The sequence below is a fragment of the Chaetomium tenue genome, assembly GCF_020726465.1.
Source record: "Chaetomium tenue strain MPI-SDFR-AT-0079 chromosome Unknown F5144scaffold_2, whole genome shotgun sequence".
NCBI classification, from domain to species: Eukaryota; Fungi; Ascomycota; class Sordariomycetes; order Sordariales; family Chaetomiaceae; genus Chaetomium; species Chaetomium tenue.
The window spans coordinates 4597109-4613142 of NW_027117330.1; the positions used below are offsets into that span (position 1 = coordinate 4597109).

Sequence of the window (16034 nt, forward strand, 5' to 3'; positions counted from 1 at the left end):
TTATATCGGCTGCCAAAATTTGCGCTCTTCCCCGCACACCATCGTTCTTTGTACGTTTTAGGTTTGACCGGGATACTCGCTCTCTCTATCAGGTACTACTATAATGGTCATCTGCGTTCTTTTCTTATGAGCCTTTCTCGGTTTGACTAGAGAGGGTGCTGGGGGTGGGGGGGGGGGGGGGGCAGATGACCCGCTGCATTTTCTGCCGTTAATGTGTTGTACTTGTTCGACAAAGCTGAAAGGCCGGACCGCACCACCGAGTTCACGACTTTGCTGAATGCCATCTTCGGCTCCCGGAAACAAAGAACATGTCGGGCATGGCTAGGCAATTAGGTTTGAGTGAGTCACCTACCCGCTACTGATCTATCGGCTTGGTATGGAGCATTTCAGCGGCCCGGGGAAACCCATACAGGAGGAGTGAGTGTGGATAAACCGAGCTGGGCGGCCGGGGGTGGGAACGTGTCTCGAGTGTTTGGGTGGCGGTGTAGGTGGGGGTTATGGGGGTATCGCCATCCCATGTCGAGAGGGCTATTGCATCAGCTATGTTGCCTGTCCATTATGTGTATGACGAGATGTCGACCCATTCGCCTACTTTTTCTGCCACAGAATCAGCCGCAGCGTAGCCATATCCCACCCGCCAGCCCAGCATTCCCACCCCGAATAACGAAGTGGAGATCCAGAGGGCAAATGCCCTTCCGGCGCCATATTGACGGGAAGGAGACCGCTCTCAGTGCTTGGTCTTTTACTCCCTCTCTTTTTCTTTCTTTTTTTTACTGCTCATCTCATGATTGTCTTCCATATCCCATATCCACTAGTCCGTCACAACTGCCCTACCATTGTATCTTGTAGATCTCCAAGCTTTTTGTCTACGTCATCGAGGTGATCTTTACACCGTGATCGTCGTGGTGAGGATATATGGATGCCCGGCATTAAGCAAACATAAAAGAGGGTTGGAGGTATCCTACTTGGTTAGTTTGAGTCGTGAAGAGGAAACATTTTGAAGGAGCAAGGGCACATCGAACCGCGGTCTTGCGAGAGTGCTTCGAAAAAGCGGCCGAGTCAAATAAATAGGGGTGATAATATAAATACCCAAGAGTCCGGTAAACCCTTACTATCGACCTACACCGTAGCTACACTCGGAGTTGTCCCGAGGAGAATAAAGATGGAGTGATAAAATAGGATGGGTAAGAATTAGAAGCATCCCAACAACAAGCACACGGGGCATGCCTCAATACCTGCCCAAGCAGACAAAGCGCCCTTTCCCGCCACGACAGAACAGTGTGCCAGCTCACCCCTTACTCTCATTTTCCCCAACCCACAACCAAGCCAACAACTCGACCAGCATGACCCATCCCCAACCCCCCTGCCCAAGGGGATAGGGTAACGAGACCTTTTTGCTCGCTCCTTCCACAAAAGGCAACTCCGCGCCGGCCACGACGAACGCCTCCGTGTACCGGAGCCCGACGTGTGACACCAAGCCCAGCCAAGCCAACTCGGCAAGGCAGGGCGAGACAGAAGTAGAAAGCAGGAAAATAACAGATAGCCGCGAAGCGCGACGTGGCCGGCGGTTACACAGAATATCCGATGGGAAGGAAGCACAGAGGTGTTCCACATCGCGCGTGCCCCCTTTTCCGCTCGGCCTGCAACGTTGCGTACTACGACAAGATATTGGGAGGGGAGGGTGGGAGGGTTGAGGGAGAAGATGAGATGCGGAAGGGTGTCGAGGATACGGGAGGGTGAAAATGAAAAGAGAGGAGATGGGATATCGGATGTAGCTCGGAGAACCGCAACAGTAAAGACAGCAACAATAACAATGGGAGAGAGGTATACCGAGGTACCACCTTGCCAACACCCGAAGAACCCAACCCCAGCTTTTCGGCAGCCGGCCCCAACCACCAACATGGTTGCTGTTCTCTGCCTCCTGCCAACACTGCCTGCAGATGCGGGACGGGAGAGGAAAGACGGGGCAAGGCAAGGCCCGCGAACCCTTGTGTCGATTATGCACACGAGGTGCACGGCACTTCCAGAGAGGAAGAGGAGCGGAGTTACACAAAAAGCCATGGCTGTTCCGCTCGGTTTGGCTGGCTGGGCTGTCCGGTGTTGCTCGTGGTAATGTGGCCCGAAGTCCCTGCAGCCGGTAAGCTTATGGCCCGCACCGGGAAGACAAAACAATAAAACAGCTGGGTTGTTTCTGTCCGATATGCCGGCGATGCCGGTCTTGTTGGGCAGGGAGTGTCTGTGGAGGGTGAGTTGTCCCAAGTTGCGCAGAGGGGAAAGGGGACCGTTGAACCGACATCCCGCGATGGACCAGGATGGTACCGTGCTTTTGGTTGCACTAAGTTCCCTGGCATCCGCCTCATTCCTGGTGTTACCTCCCATTGAGAAAATAACTTATTTTGGGGGAGGGTATCGTGAGGGGAGGTCCTGGGAGGATGGCGACCGGTGAACTTGTACCTCCGTATCCCGGTCATCGGCTGGTGGTTTGCCATATGTTTTCTTCTCTGATAGCCGTGCCTATCTTTCCTGATCCCGGCTTTCCATAAACGGGAGACGCATCCCGGCCTCCATGATTGGACTTTGACTGGGAACGTCCTAATGATAGCTGCGGGACGGCGTCGATGCCGTGGTAGGCGTGGGGAAGAAGAGTGTGTGCAGTATGCACGTAAGAAGCGAACATCGGTAAGTGATGCCCAAGACGGAACGATATGTCAGAATATGCGAATGCGGAAACACGTGTTAAGCTTGCAGGATCGATCTGCATCTTGCCGTCCACTCAGACGGGGCTACTCTTCGCAGTGGCAGCGAGAAGGGGACGGTTGGGCGGGCTGCGGGGTGAAGGATGAAGATGTGAGGGGCGAGGATGGTGATATCAAACGTGAATAATGAGTGGCATGAATGACGCAAATGCCACTCACGATGGCCCTTAGTTGGGGGTGACAAGCTTGCAGACCGACATGGAGTAGCCATGATGGAGTTGGGCTCCTAGGACTGGTCTTGGTGCGGTCACTGCAGCCAAGACAAGCCACATTCGCTTTTCGGTCCAGTCCCCTCCCACCCTTCCGTTGGTACCTTTCTCATCGAGTCTCTGCGAGCTTGACCGGTGTGACATGTTATCCCCGCACACCATATTCCTCGGCGGGGCTAGCTCACACCCGGGTCCTTGGGCCCCGGTTGTCCCGTTTCCCAGGGCGATACGGGCAGAGATCACCAAGTCTCCTCTGATGCTGCCGGTCTCGGAGAATAGTGGTATTTCCTTTTGCCAATAACTACCAGATTCTCAAGAGTCCGAGCGGTTTCAATCGTCGAGCCGGTTGAGCTTCAGAGGTTGCGGGGAGGTACATACCTTGGGGGCCAACGACTCCAAGTTAATGGTCCGGGTTTGACTTCGATCGATAGGAATTTTGGTTGATGGGCACATGACAACGTTGTCCTGTACACGCCGGGCCCTCATCACGTACTGCTGGTGCCGTCGGCCGGCTTTGGGAACGAATGACGGTTTGTCACGATGACGTGCTCGAATTAGTTGCACGGATCCCATCTGAATACCGTCTGAAGATACCGGTGGGGACTGTTGGCTGAGATGTTATCGGCAGTTGCTCCTTGTCTGGGTAACTTGGACGTTGCGGAAGCTGCCCAGAGAATCATGGCGGAAGCGCCCTCGGGCAACATCGCGAGTCGTCCTGAGGAACTTCTTGGAGCATGTGTCACCCACCCAATCCGTGAAACTGCTTCGCTCAGAGTGAATAGCCTTTAGCCTGATTGTTTCACCGGTATGGCCTGCATTTGTGGGTGACCACTGTATAAGCAGTGTACATGTATGTACAAGTAGGTGTAACGCGAGTGGGTAATGTGGGCTCACTGAAACGGCCACGGCACCCGGCGCTCTGGAACCAGACTCGCGCGTCTGCATGTATACCTCACTTTTCGCCCGTCGCCGCTCGTTCAAAAAGGAAACAAAAATGACAACAGTCTGAACCCATGGCCAGCTGCTTGTGTGTTCAGCTTGGGAGCCAAGTGCGGGGAAGGGAAAGAGGGTGTTGCAATACGTCCTCGATGAGACCTGACACGGCTTTTGGGCGTCCATGTCTCAAGGCCGGTGGACGGTTTTCATGGCCCAAGGGAGACGCGGATAGCCGCAGGTGGGATTCTTGAAGGCGGGAAATGTTCGTTGGTAGCAGCCAAAAAAGTGGCGACCTATAAGAATGGCAGTCTTGAGGCTTGGGCTGCGGCTGGTTGCATGAGATTCGCATGATTCCGGCTTCAGCGAGTCGAACATTGTATAGGAGTGTCAGCTCGCATGCATCGATCGCCGCCATGCCGGCAAACTTGTGATATAGCACAGGCAAGAGAACCAGGGACGCAGATACCACTCTAGGCAAGGGTAGACTTGACGCATGCTGGTTCGGTTAACCGCTCTGGGTCGGCTCTGAGCGTGGACAACCCTCGAGGTTCCTGGATGTCTCACCAACCCGTGTCGGTAAACGTGCCGTCTTCACAGCTCGGGGATATCTGAACATCGGCACTAACACCGCTCGTCTTGGCGTATAACCAGATCAGCAGACCCTCTCTTGGTGATTTGGTGATGTTATTGGCCGGTGGAAGATCGAACGTTCGGAAATGGGCAGGCGTGGGAATCGGGGTTGGCGGTAAGCAGGTTCATGGCCCACGTCGTAGAGGGACCGACGATTGATGAACAAAACCTGTCTATATAAGACTGGTCTGTGACCCTCAGTGCTTGCCCCTGTGCCGTGGGACTCCGGTGCATCTCTCCCTCCGTTGGCTCCTCCTATTGCAAGATCTACGAAATTGTCAGTACCAGTTGTCAGCACCAATAGTAGCCCTCACCACAGCCTCAACGACGATATACTTGATCCAATGCAGCCCGAGGCTTGTGGTTGTGTCCGGCTCGGCGACGGTCGCCTGTACCAGCCGGGAAACTGTGCTGCATGCGGGGCAAGCATGAGAATGTATGACCTTCTCCTGATTTTGGCCTTCGCAACGAAACTGACTAGAGTAGGGGGTGTTACCACTGCCATGGAACAGGGCTCACGTGGTATCCATGCACCCACTTATAGCCGCACGGAATGCAAGTTGCCCTGTCCGCTTGCTTGCTGGATGGCTCATCTTATGGCCATAGGAGCTCCTCAGCGGCGGCATTTCCTCGCAGAACTATGTGGAGGCGGTGGTTCAGTTCCAAGTGCCGTAACTAGGCTCATAAGAACGACGCGTTGTCTCAGAAAGTAGATTTAGGCGGCCAGGCGAGTCGAGCAAGTTGGGTGAGTTTCTCGCTCGAGCCTCTTCCGGTTTTCTTTGATGGTTCCAACTTGTCAGCGCTGTGCATGAGTCGTACACGGTATTTTGGTGAACGGCACCGGGTCATTCAACCCGCGCCTATGAGGGTTCGTTGCATTTGCATAGTACTTGGGTGTCATGGATTTATTATACCAATGGTCGGATTTCTTTCAGTTGTTATCAGCTAGTTAACACTGAGCGCATGGTAAACATACCTGCCCCTCCTCCACGATGTTATTCGTCCATGTTCTGTTCGCCTGGTATTGCCGTTGGCGAAGGAAAGCCCATGAAGTGGTTTCAATGGATTTATAGTGCTAGAGATATTGAATACGGATAGCCCACTCGGGTCAGGAGTTGAAGTTGGGGTTAGTTGTTGTTCACGGTTTGAAGATTTACCCCCTACGAAATATGCATGTTCGAGTTGCTCTCATTCCGTGGTAGGCTACTTTGTAGGGATTGAAAGTAGAAACCGCGGCATCATGAGGCTCACTGACCACCCCGTGTAAGTGAAGAAACATGGCTGCCGCTCCACGCCTTGCGGCTGAACTGCCGTCACATTGCTCGATCGAACATGGCCGATCTTGCAGCGGCCCGATCGACCTGCGTTGACTTGTGACGGTGGCCACCACAAGCTCAAATCTAGCATAAGCGATCTGATCTATTCGGGATCCTTGAAGCAAGATGTTAAACCCCAACATGCTGGCTTGCGTAGTGATATCGGCGCCCGAAAGAGCCCCCGGGGGGAGACACAGCATCAGCAAGCCACAGACCCGGAGCCTGTATGCCGAAGCCGATTGGACGCCATTGCCCATTTTGGTGTGCTGACGAGGGGTGGGAATGTGAGAACTGAGAAGTGTGATGGCCTCGATTTCCACAACAGATGCAACTTGCTCCTTCCGGCGACCACTGGCCGAGGAGAATGCAACGTTCGAGTCTCGAGCATAGCGCCAGGTTCCTCACTAAAGGGATATTCGCAGGTTGATGAAACGACTTGGGTTGGTTTAAAATAGAGGCGAAAGATCCGGTTTAGGAGAAATACGAAATGGATGCAATAGGTGCGATGGAAGTTGAGTATAGGCTACCTCCCTACCTTAGCTACCCAGGCAGGTAGCAGGCATGGAGAAATGAGTATTCGCCTGACCTGAGACCTCGTTGAAATGAGGAAAGATCCCGAAAATTGGGATGAAATAAAAGAGTGAAAAATAGTGGAGGGGTTTGATAAACCAAACAATGCATGGACCAAAATTCAAATGGCCTAGCATTAGGCCGATCCAGGAAATAAATATCTTGAGCATGGAAGTCAAAGCTTCCTCGGATGGCCTGAGTTGGGTGAAAGAAGCCCAAATTCCATGGGAGAAGAAGGTCGACAACCCCACAGCAGCTCAACTGCCAAGCCCTCCTGTGCAGCGCATGGGCAGGGGACTTGGCCCGCTAAGTCAAGGCTCCGGAAGTCGCGAACTTTCCGAAGGCGGACTCAGCCTAGCACTCGACGTGATAACATCGGCAGTGCACGACTGAACTTAGCTTCTTTAAAATTCACTCTTTCGATGCCCACGGAACCAGCGATGGGTTTGTAGCTGTCACCAAAATGTCGGTCATCCTCTGCACAGGTAAGACAAATCTATAAATCTACCTATTGGCAATTGCCATGAACCACGAGAAGCCTGGAATGCGGATTGGATTGCTGATGCATCGAGATAGCTGGTTACGACCACACCATTAGGTACGCCATGCTATTACATCGTGTCCCGAACCAAACCCTCAAGTGATTTCATCAATGGCAGCATTTTTGCTAACACTTTTCCTAGGTTCTGGGAGGCCCTCTCCGGAATCTGCTCCCGAACCATTCAGCATCCCGATTCCCAGGTCAACCGACTGTGCATCTCCCCCGACAAGCGCCACCTCGCGGCTGCTGGTAACCACACAGTAAAGCTGTTCGACGTTCGCTCCACGAACCCCGCTCCCACCTCTGTCTTTGAGGGCCACACAGGCAACATCACAGGCGTGGCATTTCACTGCGACGGCAAATGGATGGTCACGAGCTCTGAGGACGGCACCGTCAAGATCTGGGATACTCGCACCGGCGTGATCCAGCGAAGCTACGACCATGGATTCCCCGTCAATGATGTCGTTATCCATCCGAACCAGGGCGAGATTATCAGCTGCGATAGGAGCGGCAGCATTCGGCTCTGGGATTTGGCTGAGAATACCTGCGCCCACCAACTCATTCCCGAGGAAGAGGTCTCTGTGTCGAGTGTCACGGTTGCGACTGACGGCACTCTCCTCTGCGCGGCCAACAACGCGGTATGTACTGATTGCCTATATTTCCATGTGCTACACGAGCTGACCGACGAAGGGTAATGTTTTCGTCTGGCAACTTGTCCAAGCTTTCGAGCGCACCCAACTTGTCCCGATGACCCACTTCTCAGCACACAAGGAGTACATCACCCGTATCCTCCTTTCGCCCGACGTCAAGAAGCTGGCTACGTGCAGTGCCGACCATACCGCCAAGATCTGGGAGGTCAAGGAGATGGAGCCCGCTGGCCCCAACGCTGAGCCGCGCGCCTTTCCACTCGAAGCCACCCTGACAGGCCACCAACGGTGGGTTTGGGACTGCGCCTTCAGCGCCGATAGCGCATACCTCGTCACGGCCTGTAGCGATCACTATGCGCGCCTGTGGGAGCTACACACGCAGCAGATCATCCGCCAGTATAACGGCCACCACCGTGGCGCCGTCTGCGTCGCGCTCAACGACTATTCCGAGACCCGCTAGGATCCGTCCGAGGATGATGCCGATTTTGAGACCGACGAGACGTCCGAGACCGAGAGCAGCGCCCGAAACGCCCAATTCCGCACGGGTCACGGGCAGCAGCCTCAAGCTCAGAAGCGCCACGCGCTCCAACGCCGGCAGCAGCCACAGCCGCGCCAGCAACGTCAGCAACGCAGGGCCCCAGTGCGCAGAGCCTCGCAGCAGCGCCGCCCTGCCACCAGACCCCCAGCACAACAACAGCCGAACGAATCGGGGATGCTGATTTCCCCGCGACTACCCCCCGCAGCCGCAGCTCCACTCTTGTCTTATGAGCACGCGTGGGCCATGGGCATAAACCATAGGGGCGAACCCCCGCTATCCCCGGTCCGGCTGGCCCCAGTTGCCCTCTCAGCCCCGCTGCCCTTCCCGCTCCCGAAGCCGCTGTGGGAGCCGTGGCCAGTAATCTAAATAATTGTGTTTTAGCGCTATGTTCAGCGGTATCTTTCGTGGGCGAATTGGTGACATTTCCCTATTGTGGGAAATCGCCAGCTAGGATGATTTGTAGATGGGTTGTTGCATGGCACCAGCCGCCGATGCGAAGGGTTTTATACTCTTTTGATGTCATTTATTCATGGATGATCACTTGGTTCGGGTAGTTTTCCTCCTCTAGTTATGCCCCATGGTTGCCTTCAACTTCAGGAGAGGGATATGTAATCTCATTTCACAAGTCTCCAATAGCTGAATAGCCGGCTACACAACACTTCTATACCTAATCAGTCGCGCCAAACGCCATGCGTTCCGTTGTAAATCCAACTTTCCTCCACCATTACCCCTCCCCTCCCAAAATATCATCATCACTCTCTATCTGCGTCAGCCAGGGATATATTCTCCTCCCAAAGCCCCCACAAATCCACAACAAGCAAAACCAACCCATCATCTTTAAAACACGCACCACCCACCTACGTACCCACCTACCACCCACCCCACCCATCATCCTCATCCGTCTGCTTCGGCTTCATATCAATCTTCTTCGCCGGCACCGCGGCCTTGGGCTTCGCCGCAGCCGTCGTCTTCTTCGCTGTCCCGCCGGTCTTGGCCAGCCCCTTCGGCAGCCCCTTCGCCCCGGTCTTCTTCTGCGCCTGCGCCGCCAGCCATCCGGCGAAATCTGGCTCGGAGCCGTCGTCGAACGGTGTGGCGCTGGCGCTCGCGCTGGTGGGTTTGGGGTCTCGTTTGGGGAGGGTGGTTGTTGTTGTGGTGGTTGTGGTGGTGGGCTTGGTGGGTTTGTTGTTGGCTTCGGCGAAGTAGCCCGCCGCGCCGTCGTTGTCGTTGTCGTCGTCTGCCATGTCGTCCATGTCGCCCCATGCGTCGGCCGCATCGTCGTTGAAGTCGTTGTCGTCGTTATTGTTGTTGTCTTGGGAAGGGTCGTCGTGGAAGGGGTCTTTGTAGGCGGAGGGGGTGGGGGATTTGAGAGCCTGGCGGTGGAGGTTGGAGGCGGAGGATGTGGAGGGTGTTTGGGATGCCGTCGCGGGGCGTTGTGGGGGCGGTGCCGCGGCCGAGCCGTTGACGGGGGTGGAGGAGGATTGGATCTCGCCTGCCGCGGTGGATAGCTTGTTCGTGAAGGAGGAGATGGCCCAGCCCGCCCAGGAGGCTGCCGCTGACTCGGCCGGTTGGGGGGTGCTCATCCTGGGTCCGCCCGCGGCAGACACGGCGCTTTCGGGTGGGAGGACGGAGTCGGGCATCCCCGCTGCTGCTTTCTTGATCTTGGCCAAGTAGACGTCGATGGTTTTGCTCGCTTGGTCGCGGATGACCTTTTCTTTGTCGATAAGCGAGGGACAGACAGCGGGCACGATGCGGACCGCGCAGTCCTCGTCGGAGAAGCAGTCTGATGTCACGGCGAGCGCCATGAGCGACGCATTTCGGGCGTGGACGAAAGGGTCTCTAAGTGATCTCGTGAAGGCGGCGATTAGGACCTTGCCCCTTGAGGAGGTCCCAAGGTACTTGGCAATTTTGCCGAGACAGATTGTTGTGTTGGTGCGGATGCCAGGTTGCTCGTCGTTGGCAGTCTTGGCCAAGTATCTCAGCAGCTCACCATTAATGGTCCGATCCGAGAGCTTGGTAATGAGCGTGAGTACAGACTTTAAAGTCTGCTCTCGTACAACGGGTGCAATATCCGTGAACCCGGTAACCTAGACCTGGATAAGTATCTTTCCACACGAAACAGGCAGGCCTGAAGGGTCCAACTCACTATCTGAGGAAATATCTTATCATTGACAATTCTTTGAGACAGGCGATCAATCATTAGAGGGAGGTTGTCTAATAAGCACACCCTGATGGCCCTGTCGGGGTTGCCAAACAACCGAATCAAGACGGGGGTGATCTTTGCCTCAAAGTCTTCACTCGACAGCTTGGTGGCAATCTTCATGACTACTCCAAATGCCTTTGGGCCACCACCGCCGAACTCTACTGAATTTAGCAGTTCCGGAAGCACCTTCATCTTGAAGAAGTCCTCGGGGAAGTCGTCTGTAAGTTGCTCCAGGTCCCTGAATTCGTCAACATACAACATCCAAAACAACGAGTAAAAATCAAACACTCACTCTAGGAATGCTTCCCGTTCCTCCTCGCTCTTGACACCCAAGTTTTCGATTCCGTCAGTGAGTTTGATGAGTGGCGAATCGAAGAATGAGCCGTTGCGACGGCCTTGCTCCAGGAAGTGGGCAACGCTAAGCCTCGCCTTGGGGTTGGCGTTGGTTAGGCGTTTATAGCTCGACTGCATACTGGGTGGGACATTCTTGGTTTGGCCCGCCTGATCGCCGCCGTTGAAAGTGCCGTTAAATACCTCGAAGATCAAGGCGGCAAACTCGTAAGCGTCGACGGCCGAGTGGGGACTTTTTTTGATGGCATCCCATCCCGACTTTGCTAGTTCAGGCGGCGTGTACCGTCCCGAGTCTGGCACCAGACTACCATAAGTCTATGGCGAGTTAGTTGGTAAGCCTTGATCGCGGCATATAGAGGGCGGCGGAGTCTTACATATACTACGGCCTCGTCGTCTTTGACGTTACTGAGTACCTCAAACCCGCCGAGCTTCCACTCGCCGCTCTCGGTCGTATAAACTGAGGCAACTTTGAGACTACCATGAACGGACGCTGCCTCGTCGTTGATAAATTTGATTGTTCTCTGTCCTCCTCGTTAGCCCAAGCCCAGGGTTTTCAATATCCCATAGAGTTCCACTGGACGCACCGCGATGCTGTAGAGACCCCATTTCGCCGTTTCGGGGCTGAGACTCTTCCGCTTGACATGCCACCGTAGAGGTACTAGGCGCTCTGTCGCGATGTAGATGTACGAATCTGTCTTTTTTCAAATTTATCAGCCCTAGGCTATGCTCGGCTACCGGATGGGCATCGTACCTCGACCGTGTCTAGCACCTTGATGACGCCGGGGTGTCGTAGTGTTCGTAGCTTTTTCAGGGCGTTCTTGGCAAGAGGTAAGGCGGAGCGGTTGGTGGTGATATCGAACGAGAAGATGCTGCAATTCGAGCCGTCTTCCTACAACCCAGAGTCAGCCAAGCGGTCCTCTATATCTCTCCGTAGCGGAGTAGCCATGGCCGAGTGCATACCCGTCGTGTACCGTTGTGAAGAGTCCAGATGGAGGGGTCGAGATCGACTTTGTCGCCAAAATTGTAAGGGAACGGCGGCCCCTTGGCCATCGCCGAGGCAACAGCCGACTTGAGAAAGTCCATCGTGGGGGGGCGTATAGTTGAGGTCCGTGTTCGAGGTCTTGGGAGAGGTGCTTAGTCGTCGCCGTCGTCGTCGGCTCGTCGCTTATCGAGGAGAAATCACGAAAAGGAGGCTATCGCAAACCCGCAACCTGTTATCGCGGTTCATTTCTAAGTTTTCTTGGCACGCTAGGTCAAGTATAGTAGGCGGTGGTCCTTTCTGCCACCTCAGAAAGCTTGTCTTGGTGCACGGGCCACTACAGTTCGCTGCAGCGGTCCGCCTCTCTGTTGTTGTCCTTCCCCCTCCAGGTAGAAATTGAGAAATTGTTGGCCCGGGTACAAACTCCATTCGTCACACAACGATCAACCCAAGAACCTCAATTTGCATTGCATTTGGGCCGACAAAAAGGCGCTCGCGGCGGGTCCAGCAATATCACCATATGGTTACATTTGCTTGAAGTCGCACGCTCATGGTCGGTAGGTGGATGGATGATTGAAGGCTGGCGAGCGAAGGGCGGCTGCAGCGAGGAGCTGATAGCCTAACTACGCCAGCTTAGGGATTCGTGTTCCCCAATCATCCCCATCTCATAGGTACGCATTCTCATCATTATTTCTAATTCCCTCACCCTAAGCAAGGTGTCAATGATGAGCAAACTGGTAAAAGGTCCGACAGCCTCGCGCTCTTCTGGTTTTGTGGTTCCGGGCGACACGGCTGTTGCGTCTTGGCGCGCCCGGCCGCCAGTCTCAGCTTCCACACGCTGCCTCAAGACAGCCGGTAGCATGGGGTATATGGCGGTCGGGTATATCAAAATACGTTTGAGACGTTTGTCGAAAACGCTGCTGCTTCCCGGAGTTTGGCTTTCATTGATTTCACAAAGCCGGACCCAAAGGCTGTGGTAGACAAGGAGCAAGGAGAGGCAACCAGCCTCGACCTTGCGACTAGTTCGCCTGTCGCCCCAGGACCACGAAACCGTTGCAGCTACGCTGGATGACGACCGACAATGACTGAAAAGACCTGAGACACGCCCAATATTTTGATTTCGGGTGGGATTTTGAAAATCAAACCTGACCGCTCTGTTGGAACGCTGGACTGACTAGTGGCGCTAACAGGTTCTTGCAAATCACAGGACGCGGCGCAGGGCTGTTCAAGACCACCTTCCTAATGCCCCGTTGTAGACGATGCAAAGAGCCAGCGGCACTCGACAAGCCGCTGTTTAAGTGCATCCAATGCGGCAGATGCTATCATTCTGCATGCCATCGTCCCTTTCCACAAGGGTCCTTGTAAGCTTTTCCCTATCCTCCCTCCGCATTTTGTATTCCCTTCGACCCTCCCATGAATCCTTCCCCCCCAAGTCCCCACACCCGCGTCCGAGACCTCTCGCAACCCAACTCCTCTATCCCCTGCATCCCCTGTATCCCCTGTTACGTCGAGCCGGCTGGACCGCCACCAACCATACAGAGGGCAGCGGCGCTCCCCCCCCCCCCACCCTCCTTCATGTAGCCTATTTTCCCGCTGCCGTATTTCATTCCCTCTGCCTTGCGCTTACCTCGCCTCGCCTACCTCATTACAACACTTTTTGGTCTCTAGACGATTTTTCAATTAGAAGTTGTCGTTTAAAACCACTATAAAGTTATCCATTGACCAAATTCCATAGCATCGATTGGGTCTGCAAGCGCTGTCTTGCCGGCCAAGAAGGCCAAGCCAAGCGACGCCGCTTCTACCATGACAACTTGTTGTTGTCGTCGCGGGCCGCCTCTCCCAGCTCCGCATCTTCAGGCCTCGATAGCTCTCGCATCAGGATGTCGCCATCCAGAACCACTGCTATCAATTCCAGCGCATCTTTCACAAGTCATACGTCTGATGATGACTCGACCGGGCTCAGTATCGTTCCCTGCTCCTTCACGGGATGCGCCGCCAAAATCGACGGGAGCCGCCAGATCCTGTGCGAGGTGCATCTGCAGCTCTTCTCCAAAACTGACAAAAATTGGGATTCCGGCCAAGCAAATGGCACCCGCGCGACACAGATCCCAACGGGCGCCTCAGATCCTCTTTTTCGGCCTCTATCAGCCACAAATCCTAGAAAACTGTTGCCGGAGACTGACAAGGACCGGCCAATCATGAGACGCAAAACCGCGGGGAACCCTCCCCAACTCAACGCGCAACAACCAACACCGAAGCACAACAGTTTTCCGCCTTCGTCTCGGCCTTTAGCACCTCGCCCCCCTGCCGACTCGCCCCCGGAGAGTCCTGGGTCTCCTGAGGATGGAGAGCCCCGGAGGAAACGACAGAAACTTTCGCCAAAACCCAGAGTGAATGGGGCGGTATCATTCGAGCCTGCCCGAAGCCCCCAGTTTAGTCGCTATGCACCAAACCTGCCTTTCCAGGCAGGTAAAGCGCGAGAGAAAGAGGCCAAGCCTGGTGTAAAATCCGCCTTCAGGCACCTTCCTTTGAAGAGGGTACCCCTCCAGGTCTCTAATCTGCGATTTATCGGGGGGCCGGACGAGGCTACCTCGGGCGTACTCTCCGAGCAATCGAGTTCCGGGCTGAACGGGTTTGCTGGGAATGCCCATCGACGCAGTTCCGAAGGGTCAGAATTGTCTTCCGACAGGGAGATGAAAGACTACTTTGGGAGGAAGACGAGCAGCGCGGCTTCGTCTACGACCCTCACGGAATCGCTGGATGGTAAGACACGGTGGCCCTCGGAGCCCTCGAACGGGAAGGTTAATAAAACGCCTCCCGTGGGGAAGAGTCTGGATGCCCAAACCTCCTATGGGTCCTTTCAAGCGAACGGCATCGCCTCTTCGAAGCCATCCGCTCGAGAGATGCATGTCCCCATTCGGCCAGCCCCAATAACCAAGACCCAACCCTTACAATTCGCAAAACCGAAGGAAATAGACACCGCCCGTTTTGACGCACTCATCTACTCCCAGCGAGACGCCTCCTCGCCGCCTCCTGGAATAGACTTAATCCCCACCACTCTCCCACCACCGCCACCACCAACTCAATCCGCGACCAGCACGGCAGCAGAAACCCCATCCCAAAACCAACCCCAGGACGAGCCCCTGTATCTAGACATCGACCCGCGTATCCACTGGCCACAGGAGCACTCAGCGGCCTGGCACACCGCGAAGCTCGCCGAGATACGGGCACGCGGGAACAGGAAGGCCAACTTTGGCCGCGCCGCCCAGTCGCTGCGGAGACAGCAGCGCGAGGCGGACGCGCAAGCAGTTCCCTTCGAGGAGACTCTACCTGAAAAGATGGCCGAAAACCCCGCGTGGGTGAGGGCGCTGAGGCGGTTGAGGGGTCTGCCGTTGGTTGGTGCGGGTGCTGGTGCTGGTACTGGCGCGGGGTCGGCTTCTTCCGCGTCTGGTCTGGATGAAGATTGGGGTGGTGGTGGGGTTAATGGGGCTGACAGGAAAGCGCGGAAACACGGGAGTAGTAATGTTGGCGGTGTCACGAGCAAGAGGGTTGGCAATTCGGGGCTGGTGATTGTGTCTGGGCTGAATGGCGCGCAAATGAAGTCCATGAGGCAGTTAGACGGGAACGTGTAGCGTAAGGCAGCAGATGGGAGTTAAAGGCGGGCAAGGCAGGGCAGGGTAGGGGATCGGTGCAGTGGTGGGTCTTGCATGTAAAGGCGCATTGCTTTGAGAGGGAGCAGCCATTTTTTTGTTCATCGGCTGCCGTTAGCTGTTGAGTATTTGCTCAGGGCGAAGGGGTTGTTCTTTATTACTGGCGTGTGGCGCTGGGGCAAAAGCAGTTTTGCCTTTCTTGAGGCTGGGAGCAATAGTAAATAGGTTTTTTATTGAAACATATCGGGAGTTGGGCGGGTGTGGTGGGATGGAAGATGCAAACGGGAGGTGTTTCTGGGGTGGGGTCGGCTACCGAGGGCAGTGGCCTCACAAATATAGCCCAGGTTACGTACATACAATAATGGCACGGTCAGTAGCTTGCCTAGACGAAAGAAGCAAGAAAGAATAAATTTATCTCTACTTATTTTCGTTTTTATTGTATCCTAACGTAGATTAGTCTTTCGCCAAGCTTTATCTCTGCGTGGTACACAAAAAGTATGTGCATGTCAAGAAGAGAGAGAACCCAAAACTGATGCGCAGTGTTTGCTTTTCAGTCCCTGTGCCGAATCGGGGAGCCTTGCTAGGTACATGTACGCAGTGAAAGAAATTAGGGAATTTGTAGTTATTAGAAACCCTAGTATTCCTCCTGATACTAGTATCACTATGGTATTAGCACTGTATGAAATACTACATAGAACAAGAGAACCGGTT

General features: G+C 54.7%; 4 protein-coding genes across 4 annotated transcripts; 2 read left to right on the forward strand and 2 right to left on the reverse strand.

Moving 5' to 3' along the window:
* Positions 1–1061: 1061 nt before the first annotated feature.
* Positions 1062–2558, reverse strand: F5144DRAFT_143725 (uncharacterized protein). The gene has a single exon (XM_066782408.1). It carries the CDS (start codon positions 2377–2379, stop codon positions 1192–1194), a length of 1188 nt encoding a protein of 395 aa, XP_066647222.1. The 5' UTR covers positions 2380–2558; the 3' UTR covers positions 1062–1191.
* Positions 2559–6623: 4065 nt separating this feature from the next.
* On the forward strand, positions 6624–8191 carry F5144DRAFT_143431 (WD40-repeat-containing domain protein). The gene is made up of 4 exons (XM_066782407.1): positions 6624–6902; positions 6994–7015; positions 7101–7596; positions 7649–8191. Exons 1-4 carry the CDS (start codon positions 6881–6883, stop codon positions 8063–8065), a joined length of 957 nt encoding a protein of 318 aa, XP_066647223.1. The 5' UTR covers positions 6624–6880; the 3' UTR covers positions 8066–8191.
* A 562-nt stretch (positions 8192–8753) lies between these two features.
* F5144DRAFT_564528 (armadillo-type protein) lies at positions 8754–11901 on the reverse strand. Its single transcript, XM_066788427.1, has 7 exons — positions 11655–11901; positions 11446–11583; positions 11279–11389; positions 11069–11215; positions 10636–11009; positions 10287–10581; positions 8754–10227 (listed from the first exon to the last, which is right to left on the reverse strand). The coding sequence occupies exons 1-7, from the start codon at positions 11775–11777 to the stop codon at positions 9013–9015; spliced, it is 2403 nt and encodes an 800-aa protein (XP_066647224.1). The 5' UTR covers positions 11778–11901; the 3' UTR covers positions 8754–9012.
* Positions 11902–13553: 1652 nt separating this feature from the next.
* F5144DRAFT_643125 (uncharacterized protein) lies at positions 13554–15744 on the forward strand (the record flags this gene model as incomplete). Its single annotated transcript, XM_066792808.1, has 2 exons — positions 13554–14436; positions 14650–15744. The coding sequence occupies 2 exons, from the start codon at positions 13554–13556 to the stop codon at positions 15303–15305; spliced, it is 1539 nt and encodes a 512-aa protein (XP_066647225.1). The 3' UTR covers positions 15306–15744.
* Positions 15745–16034: the final 290 nt, after the last annotated feature.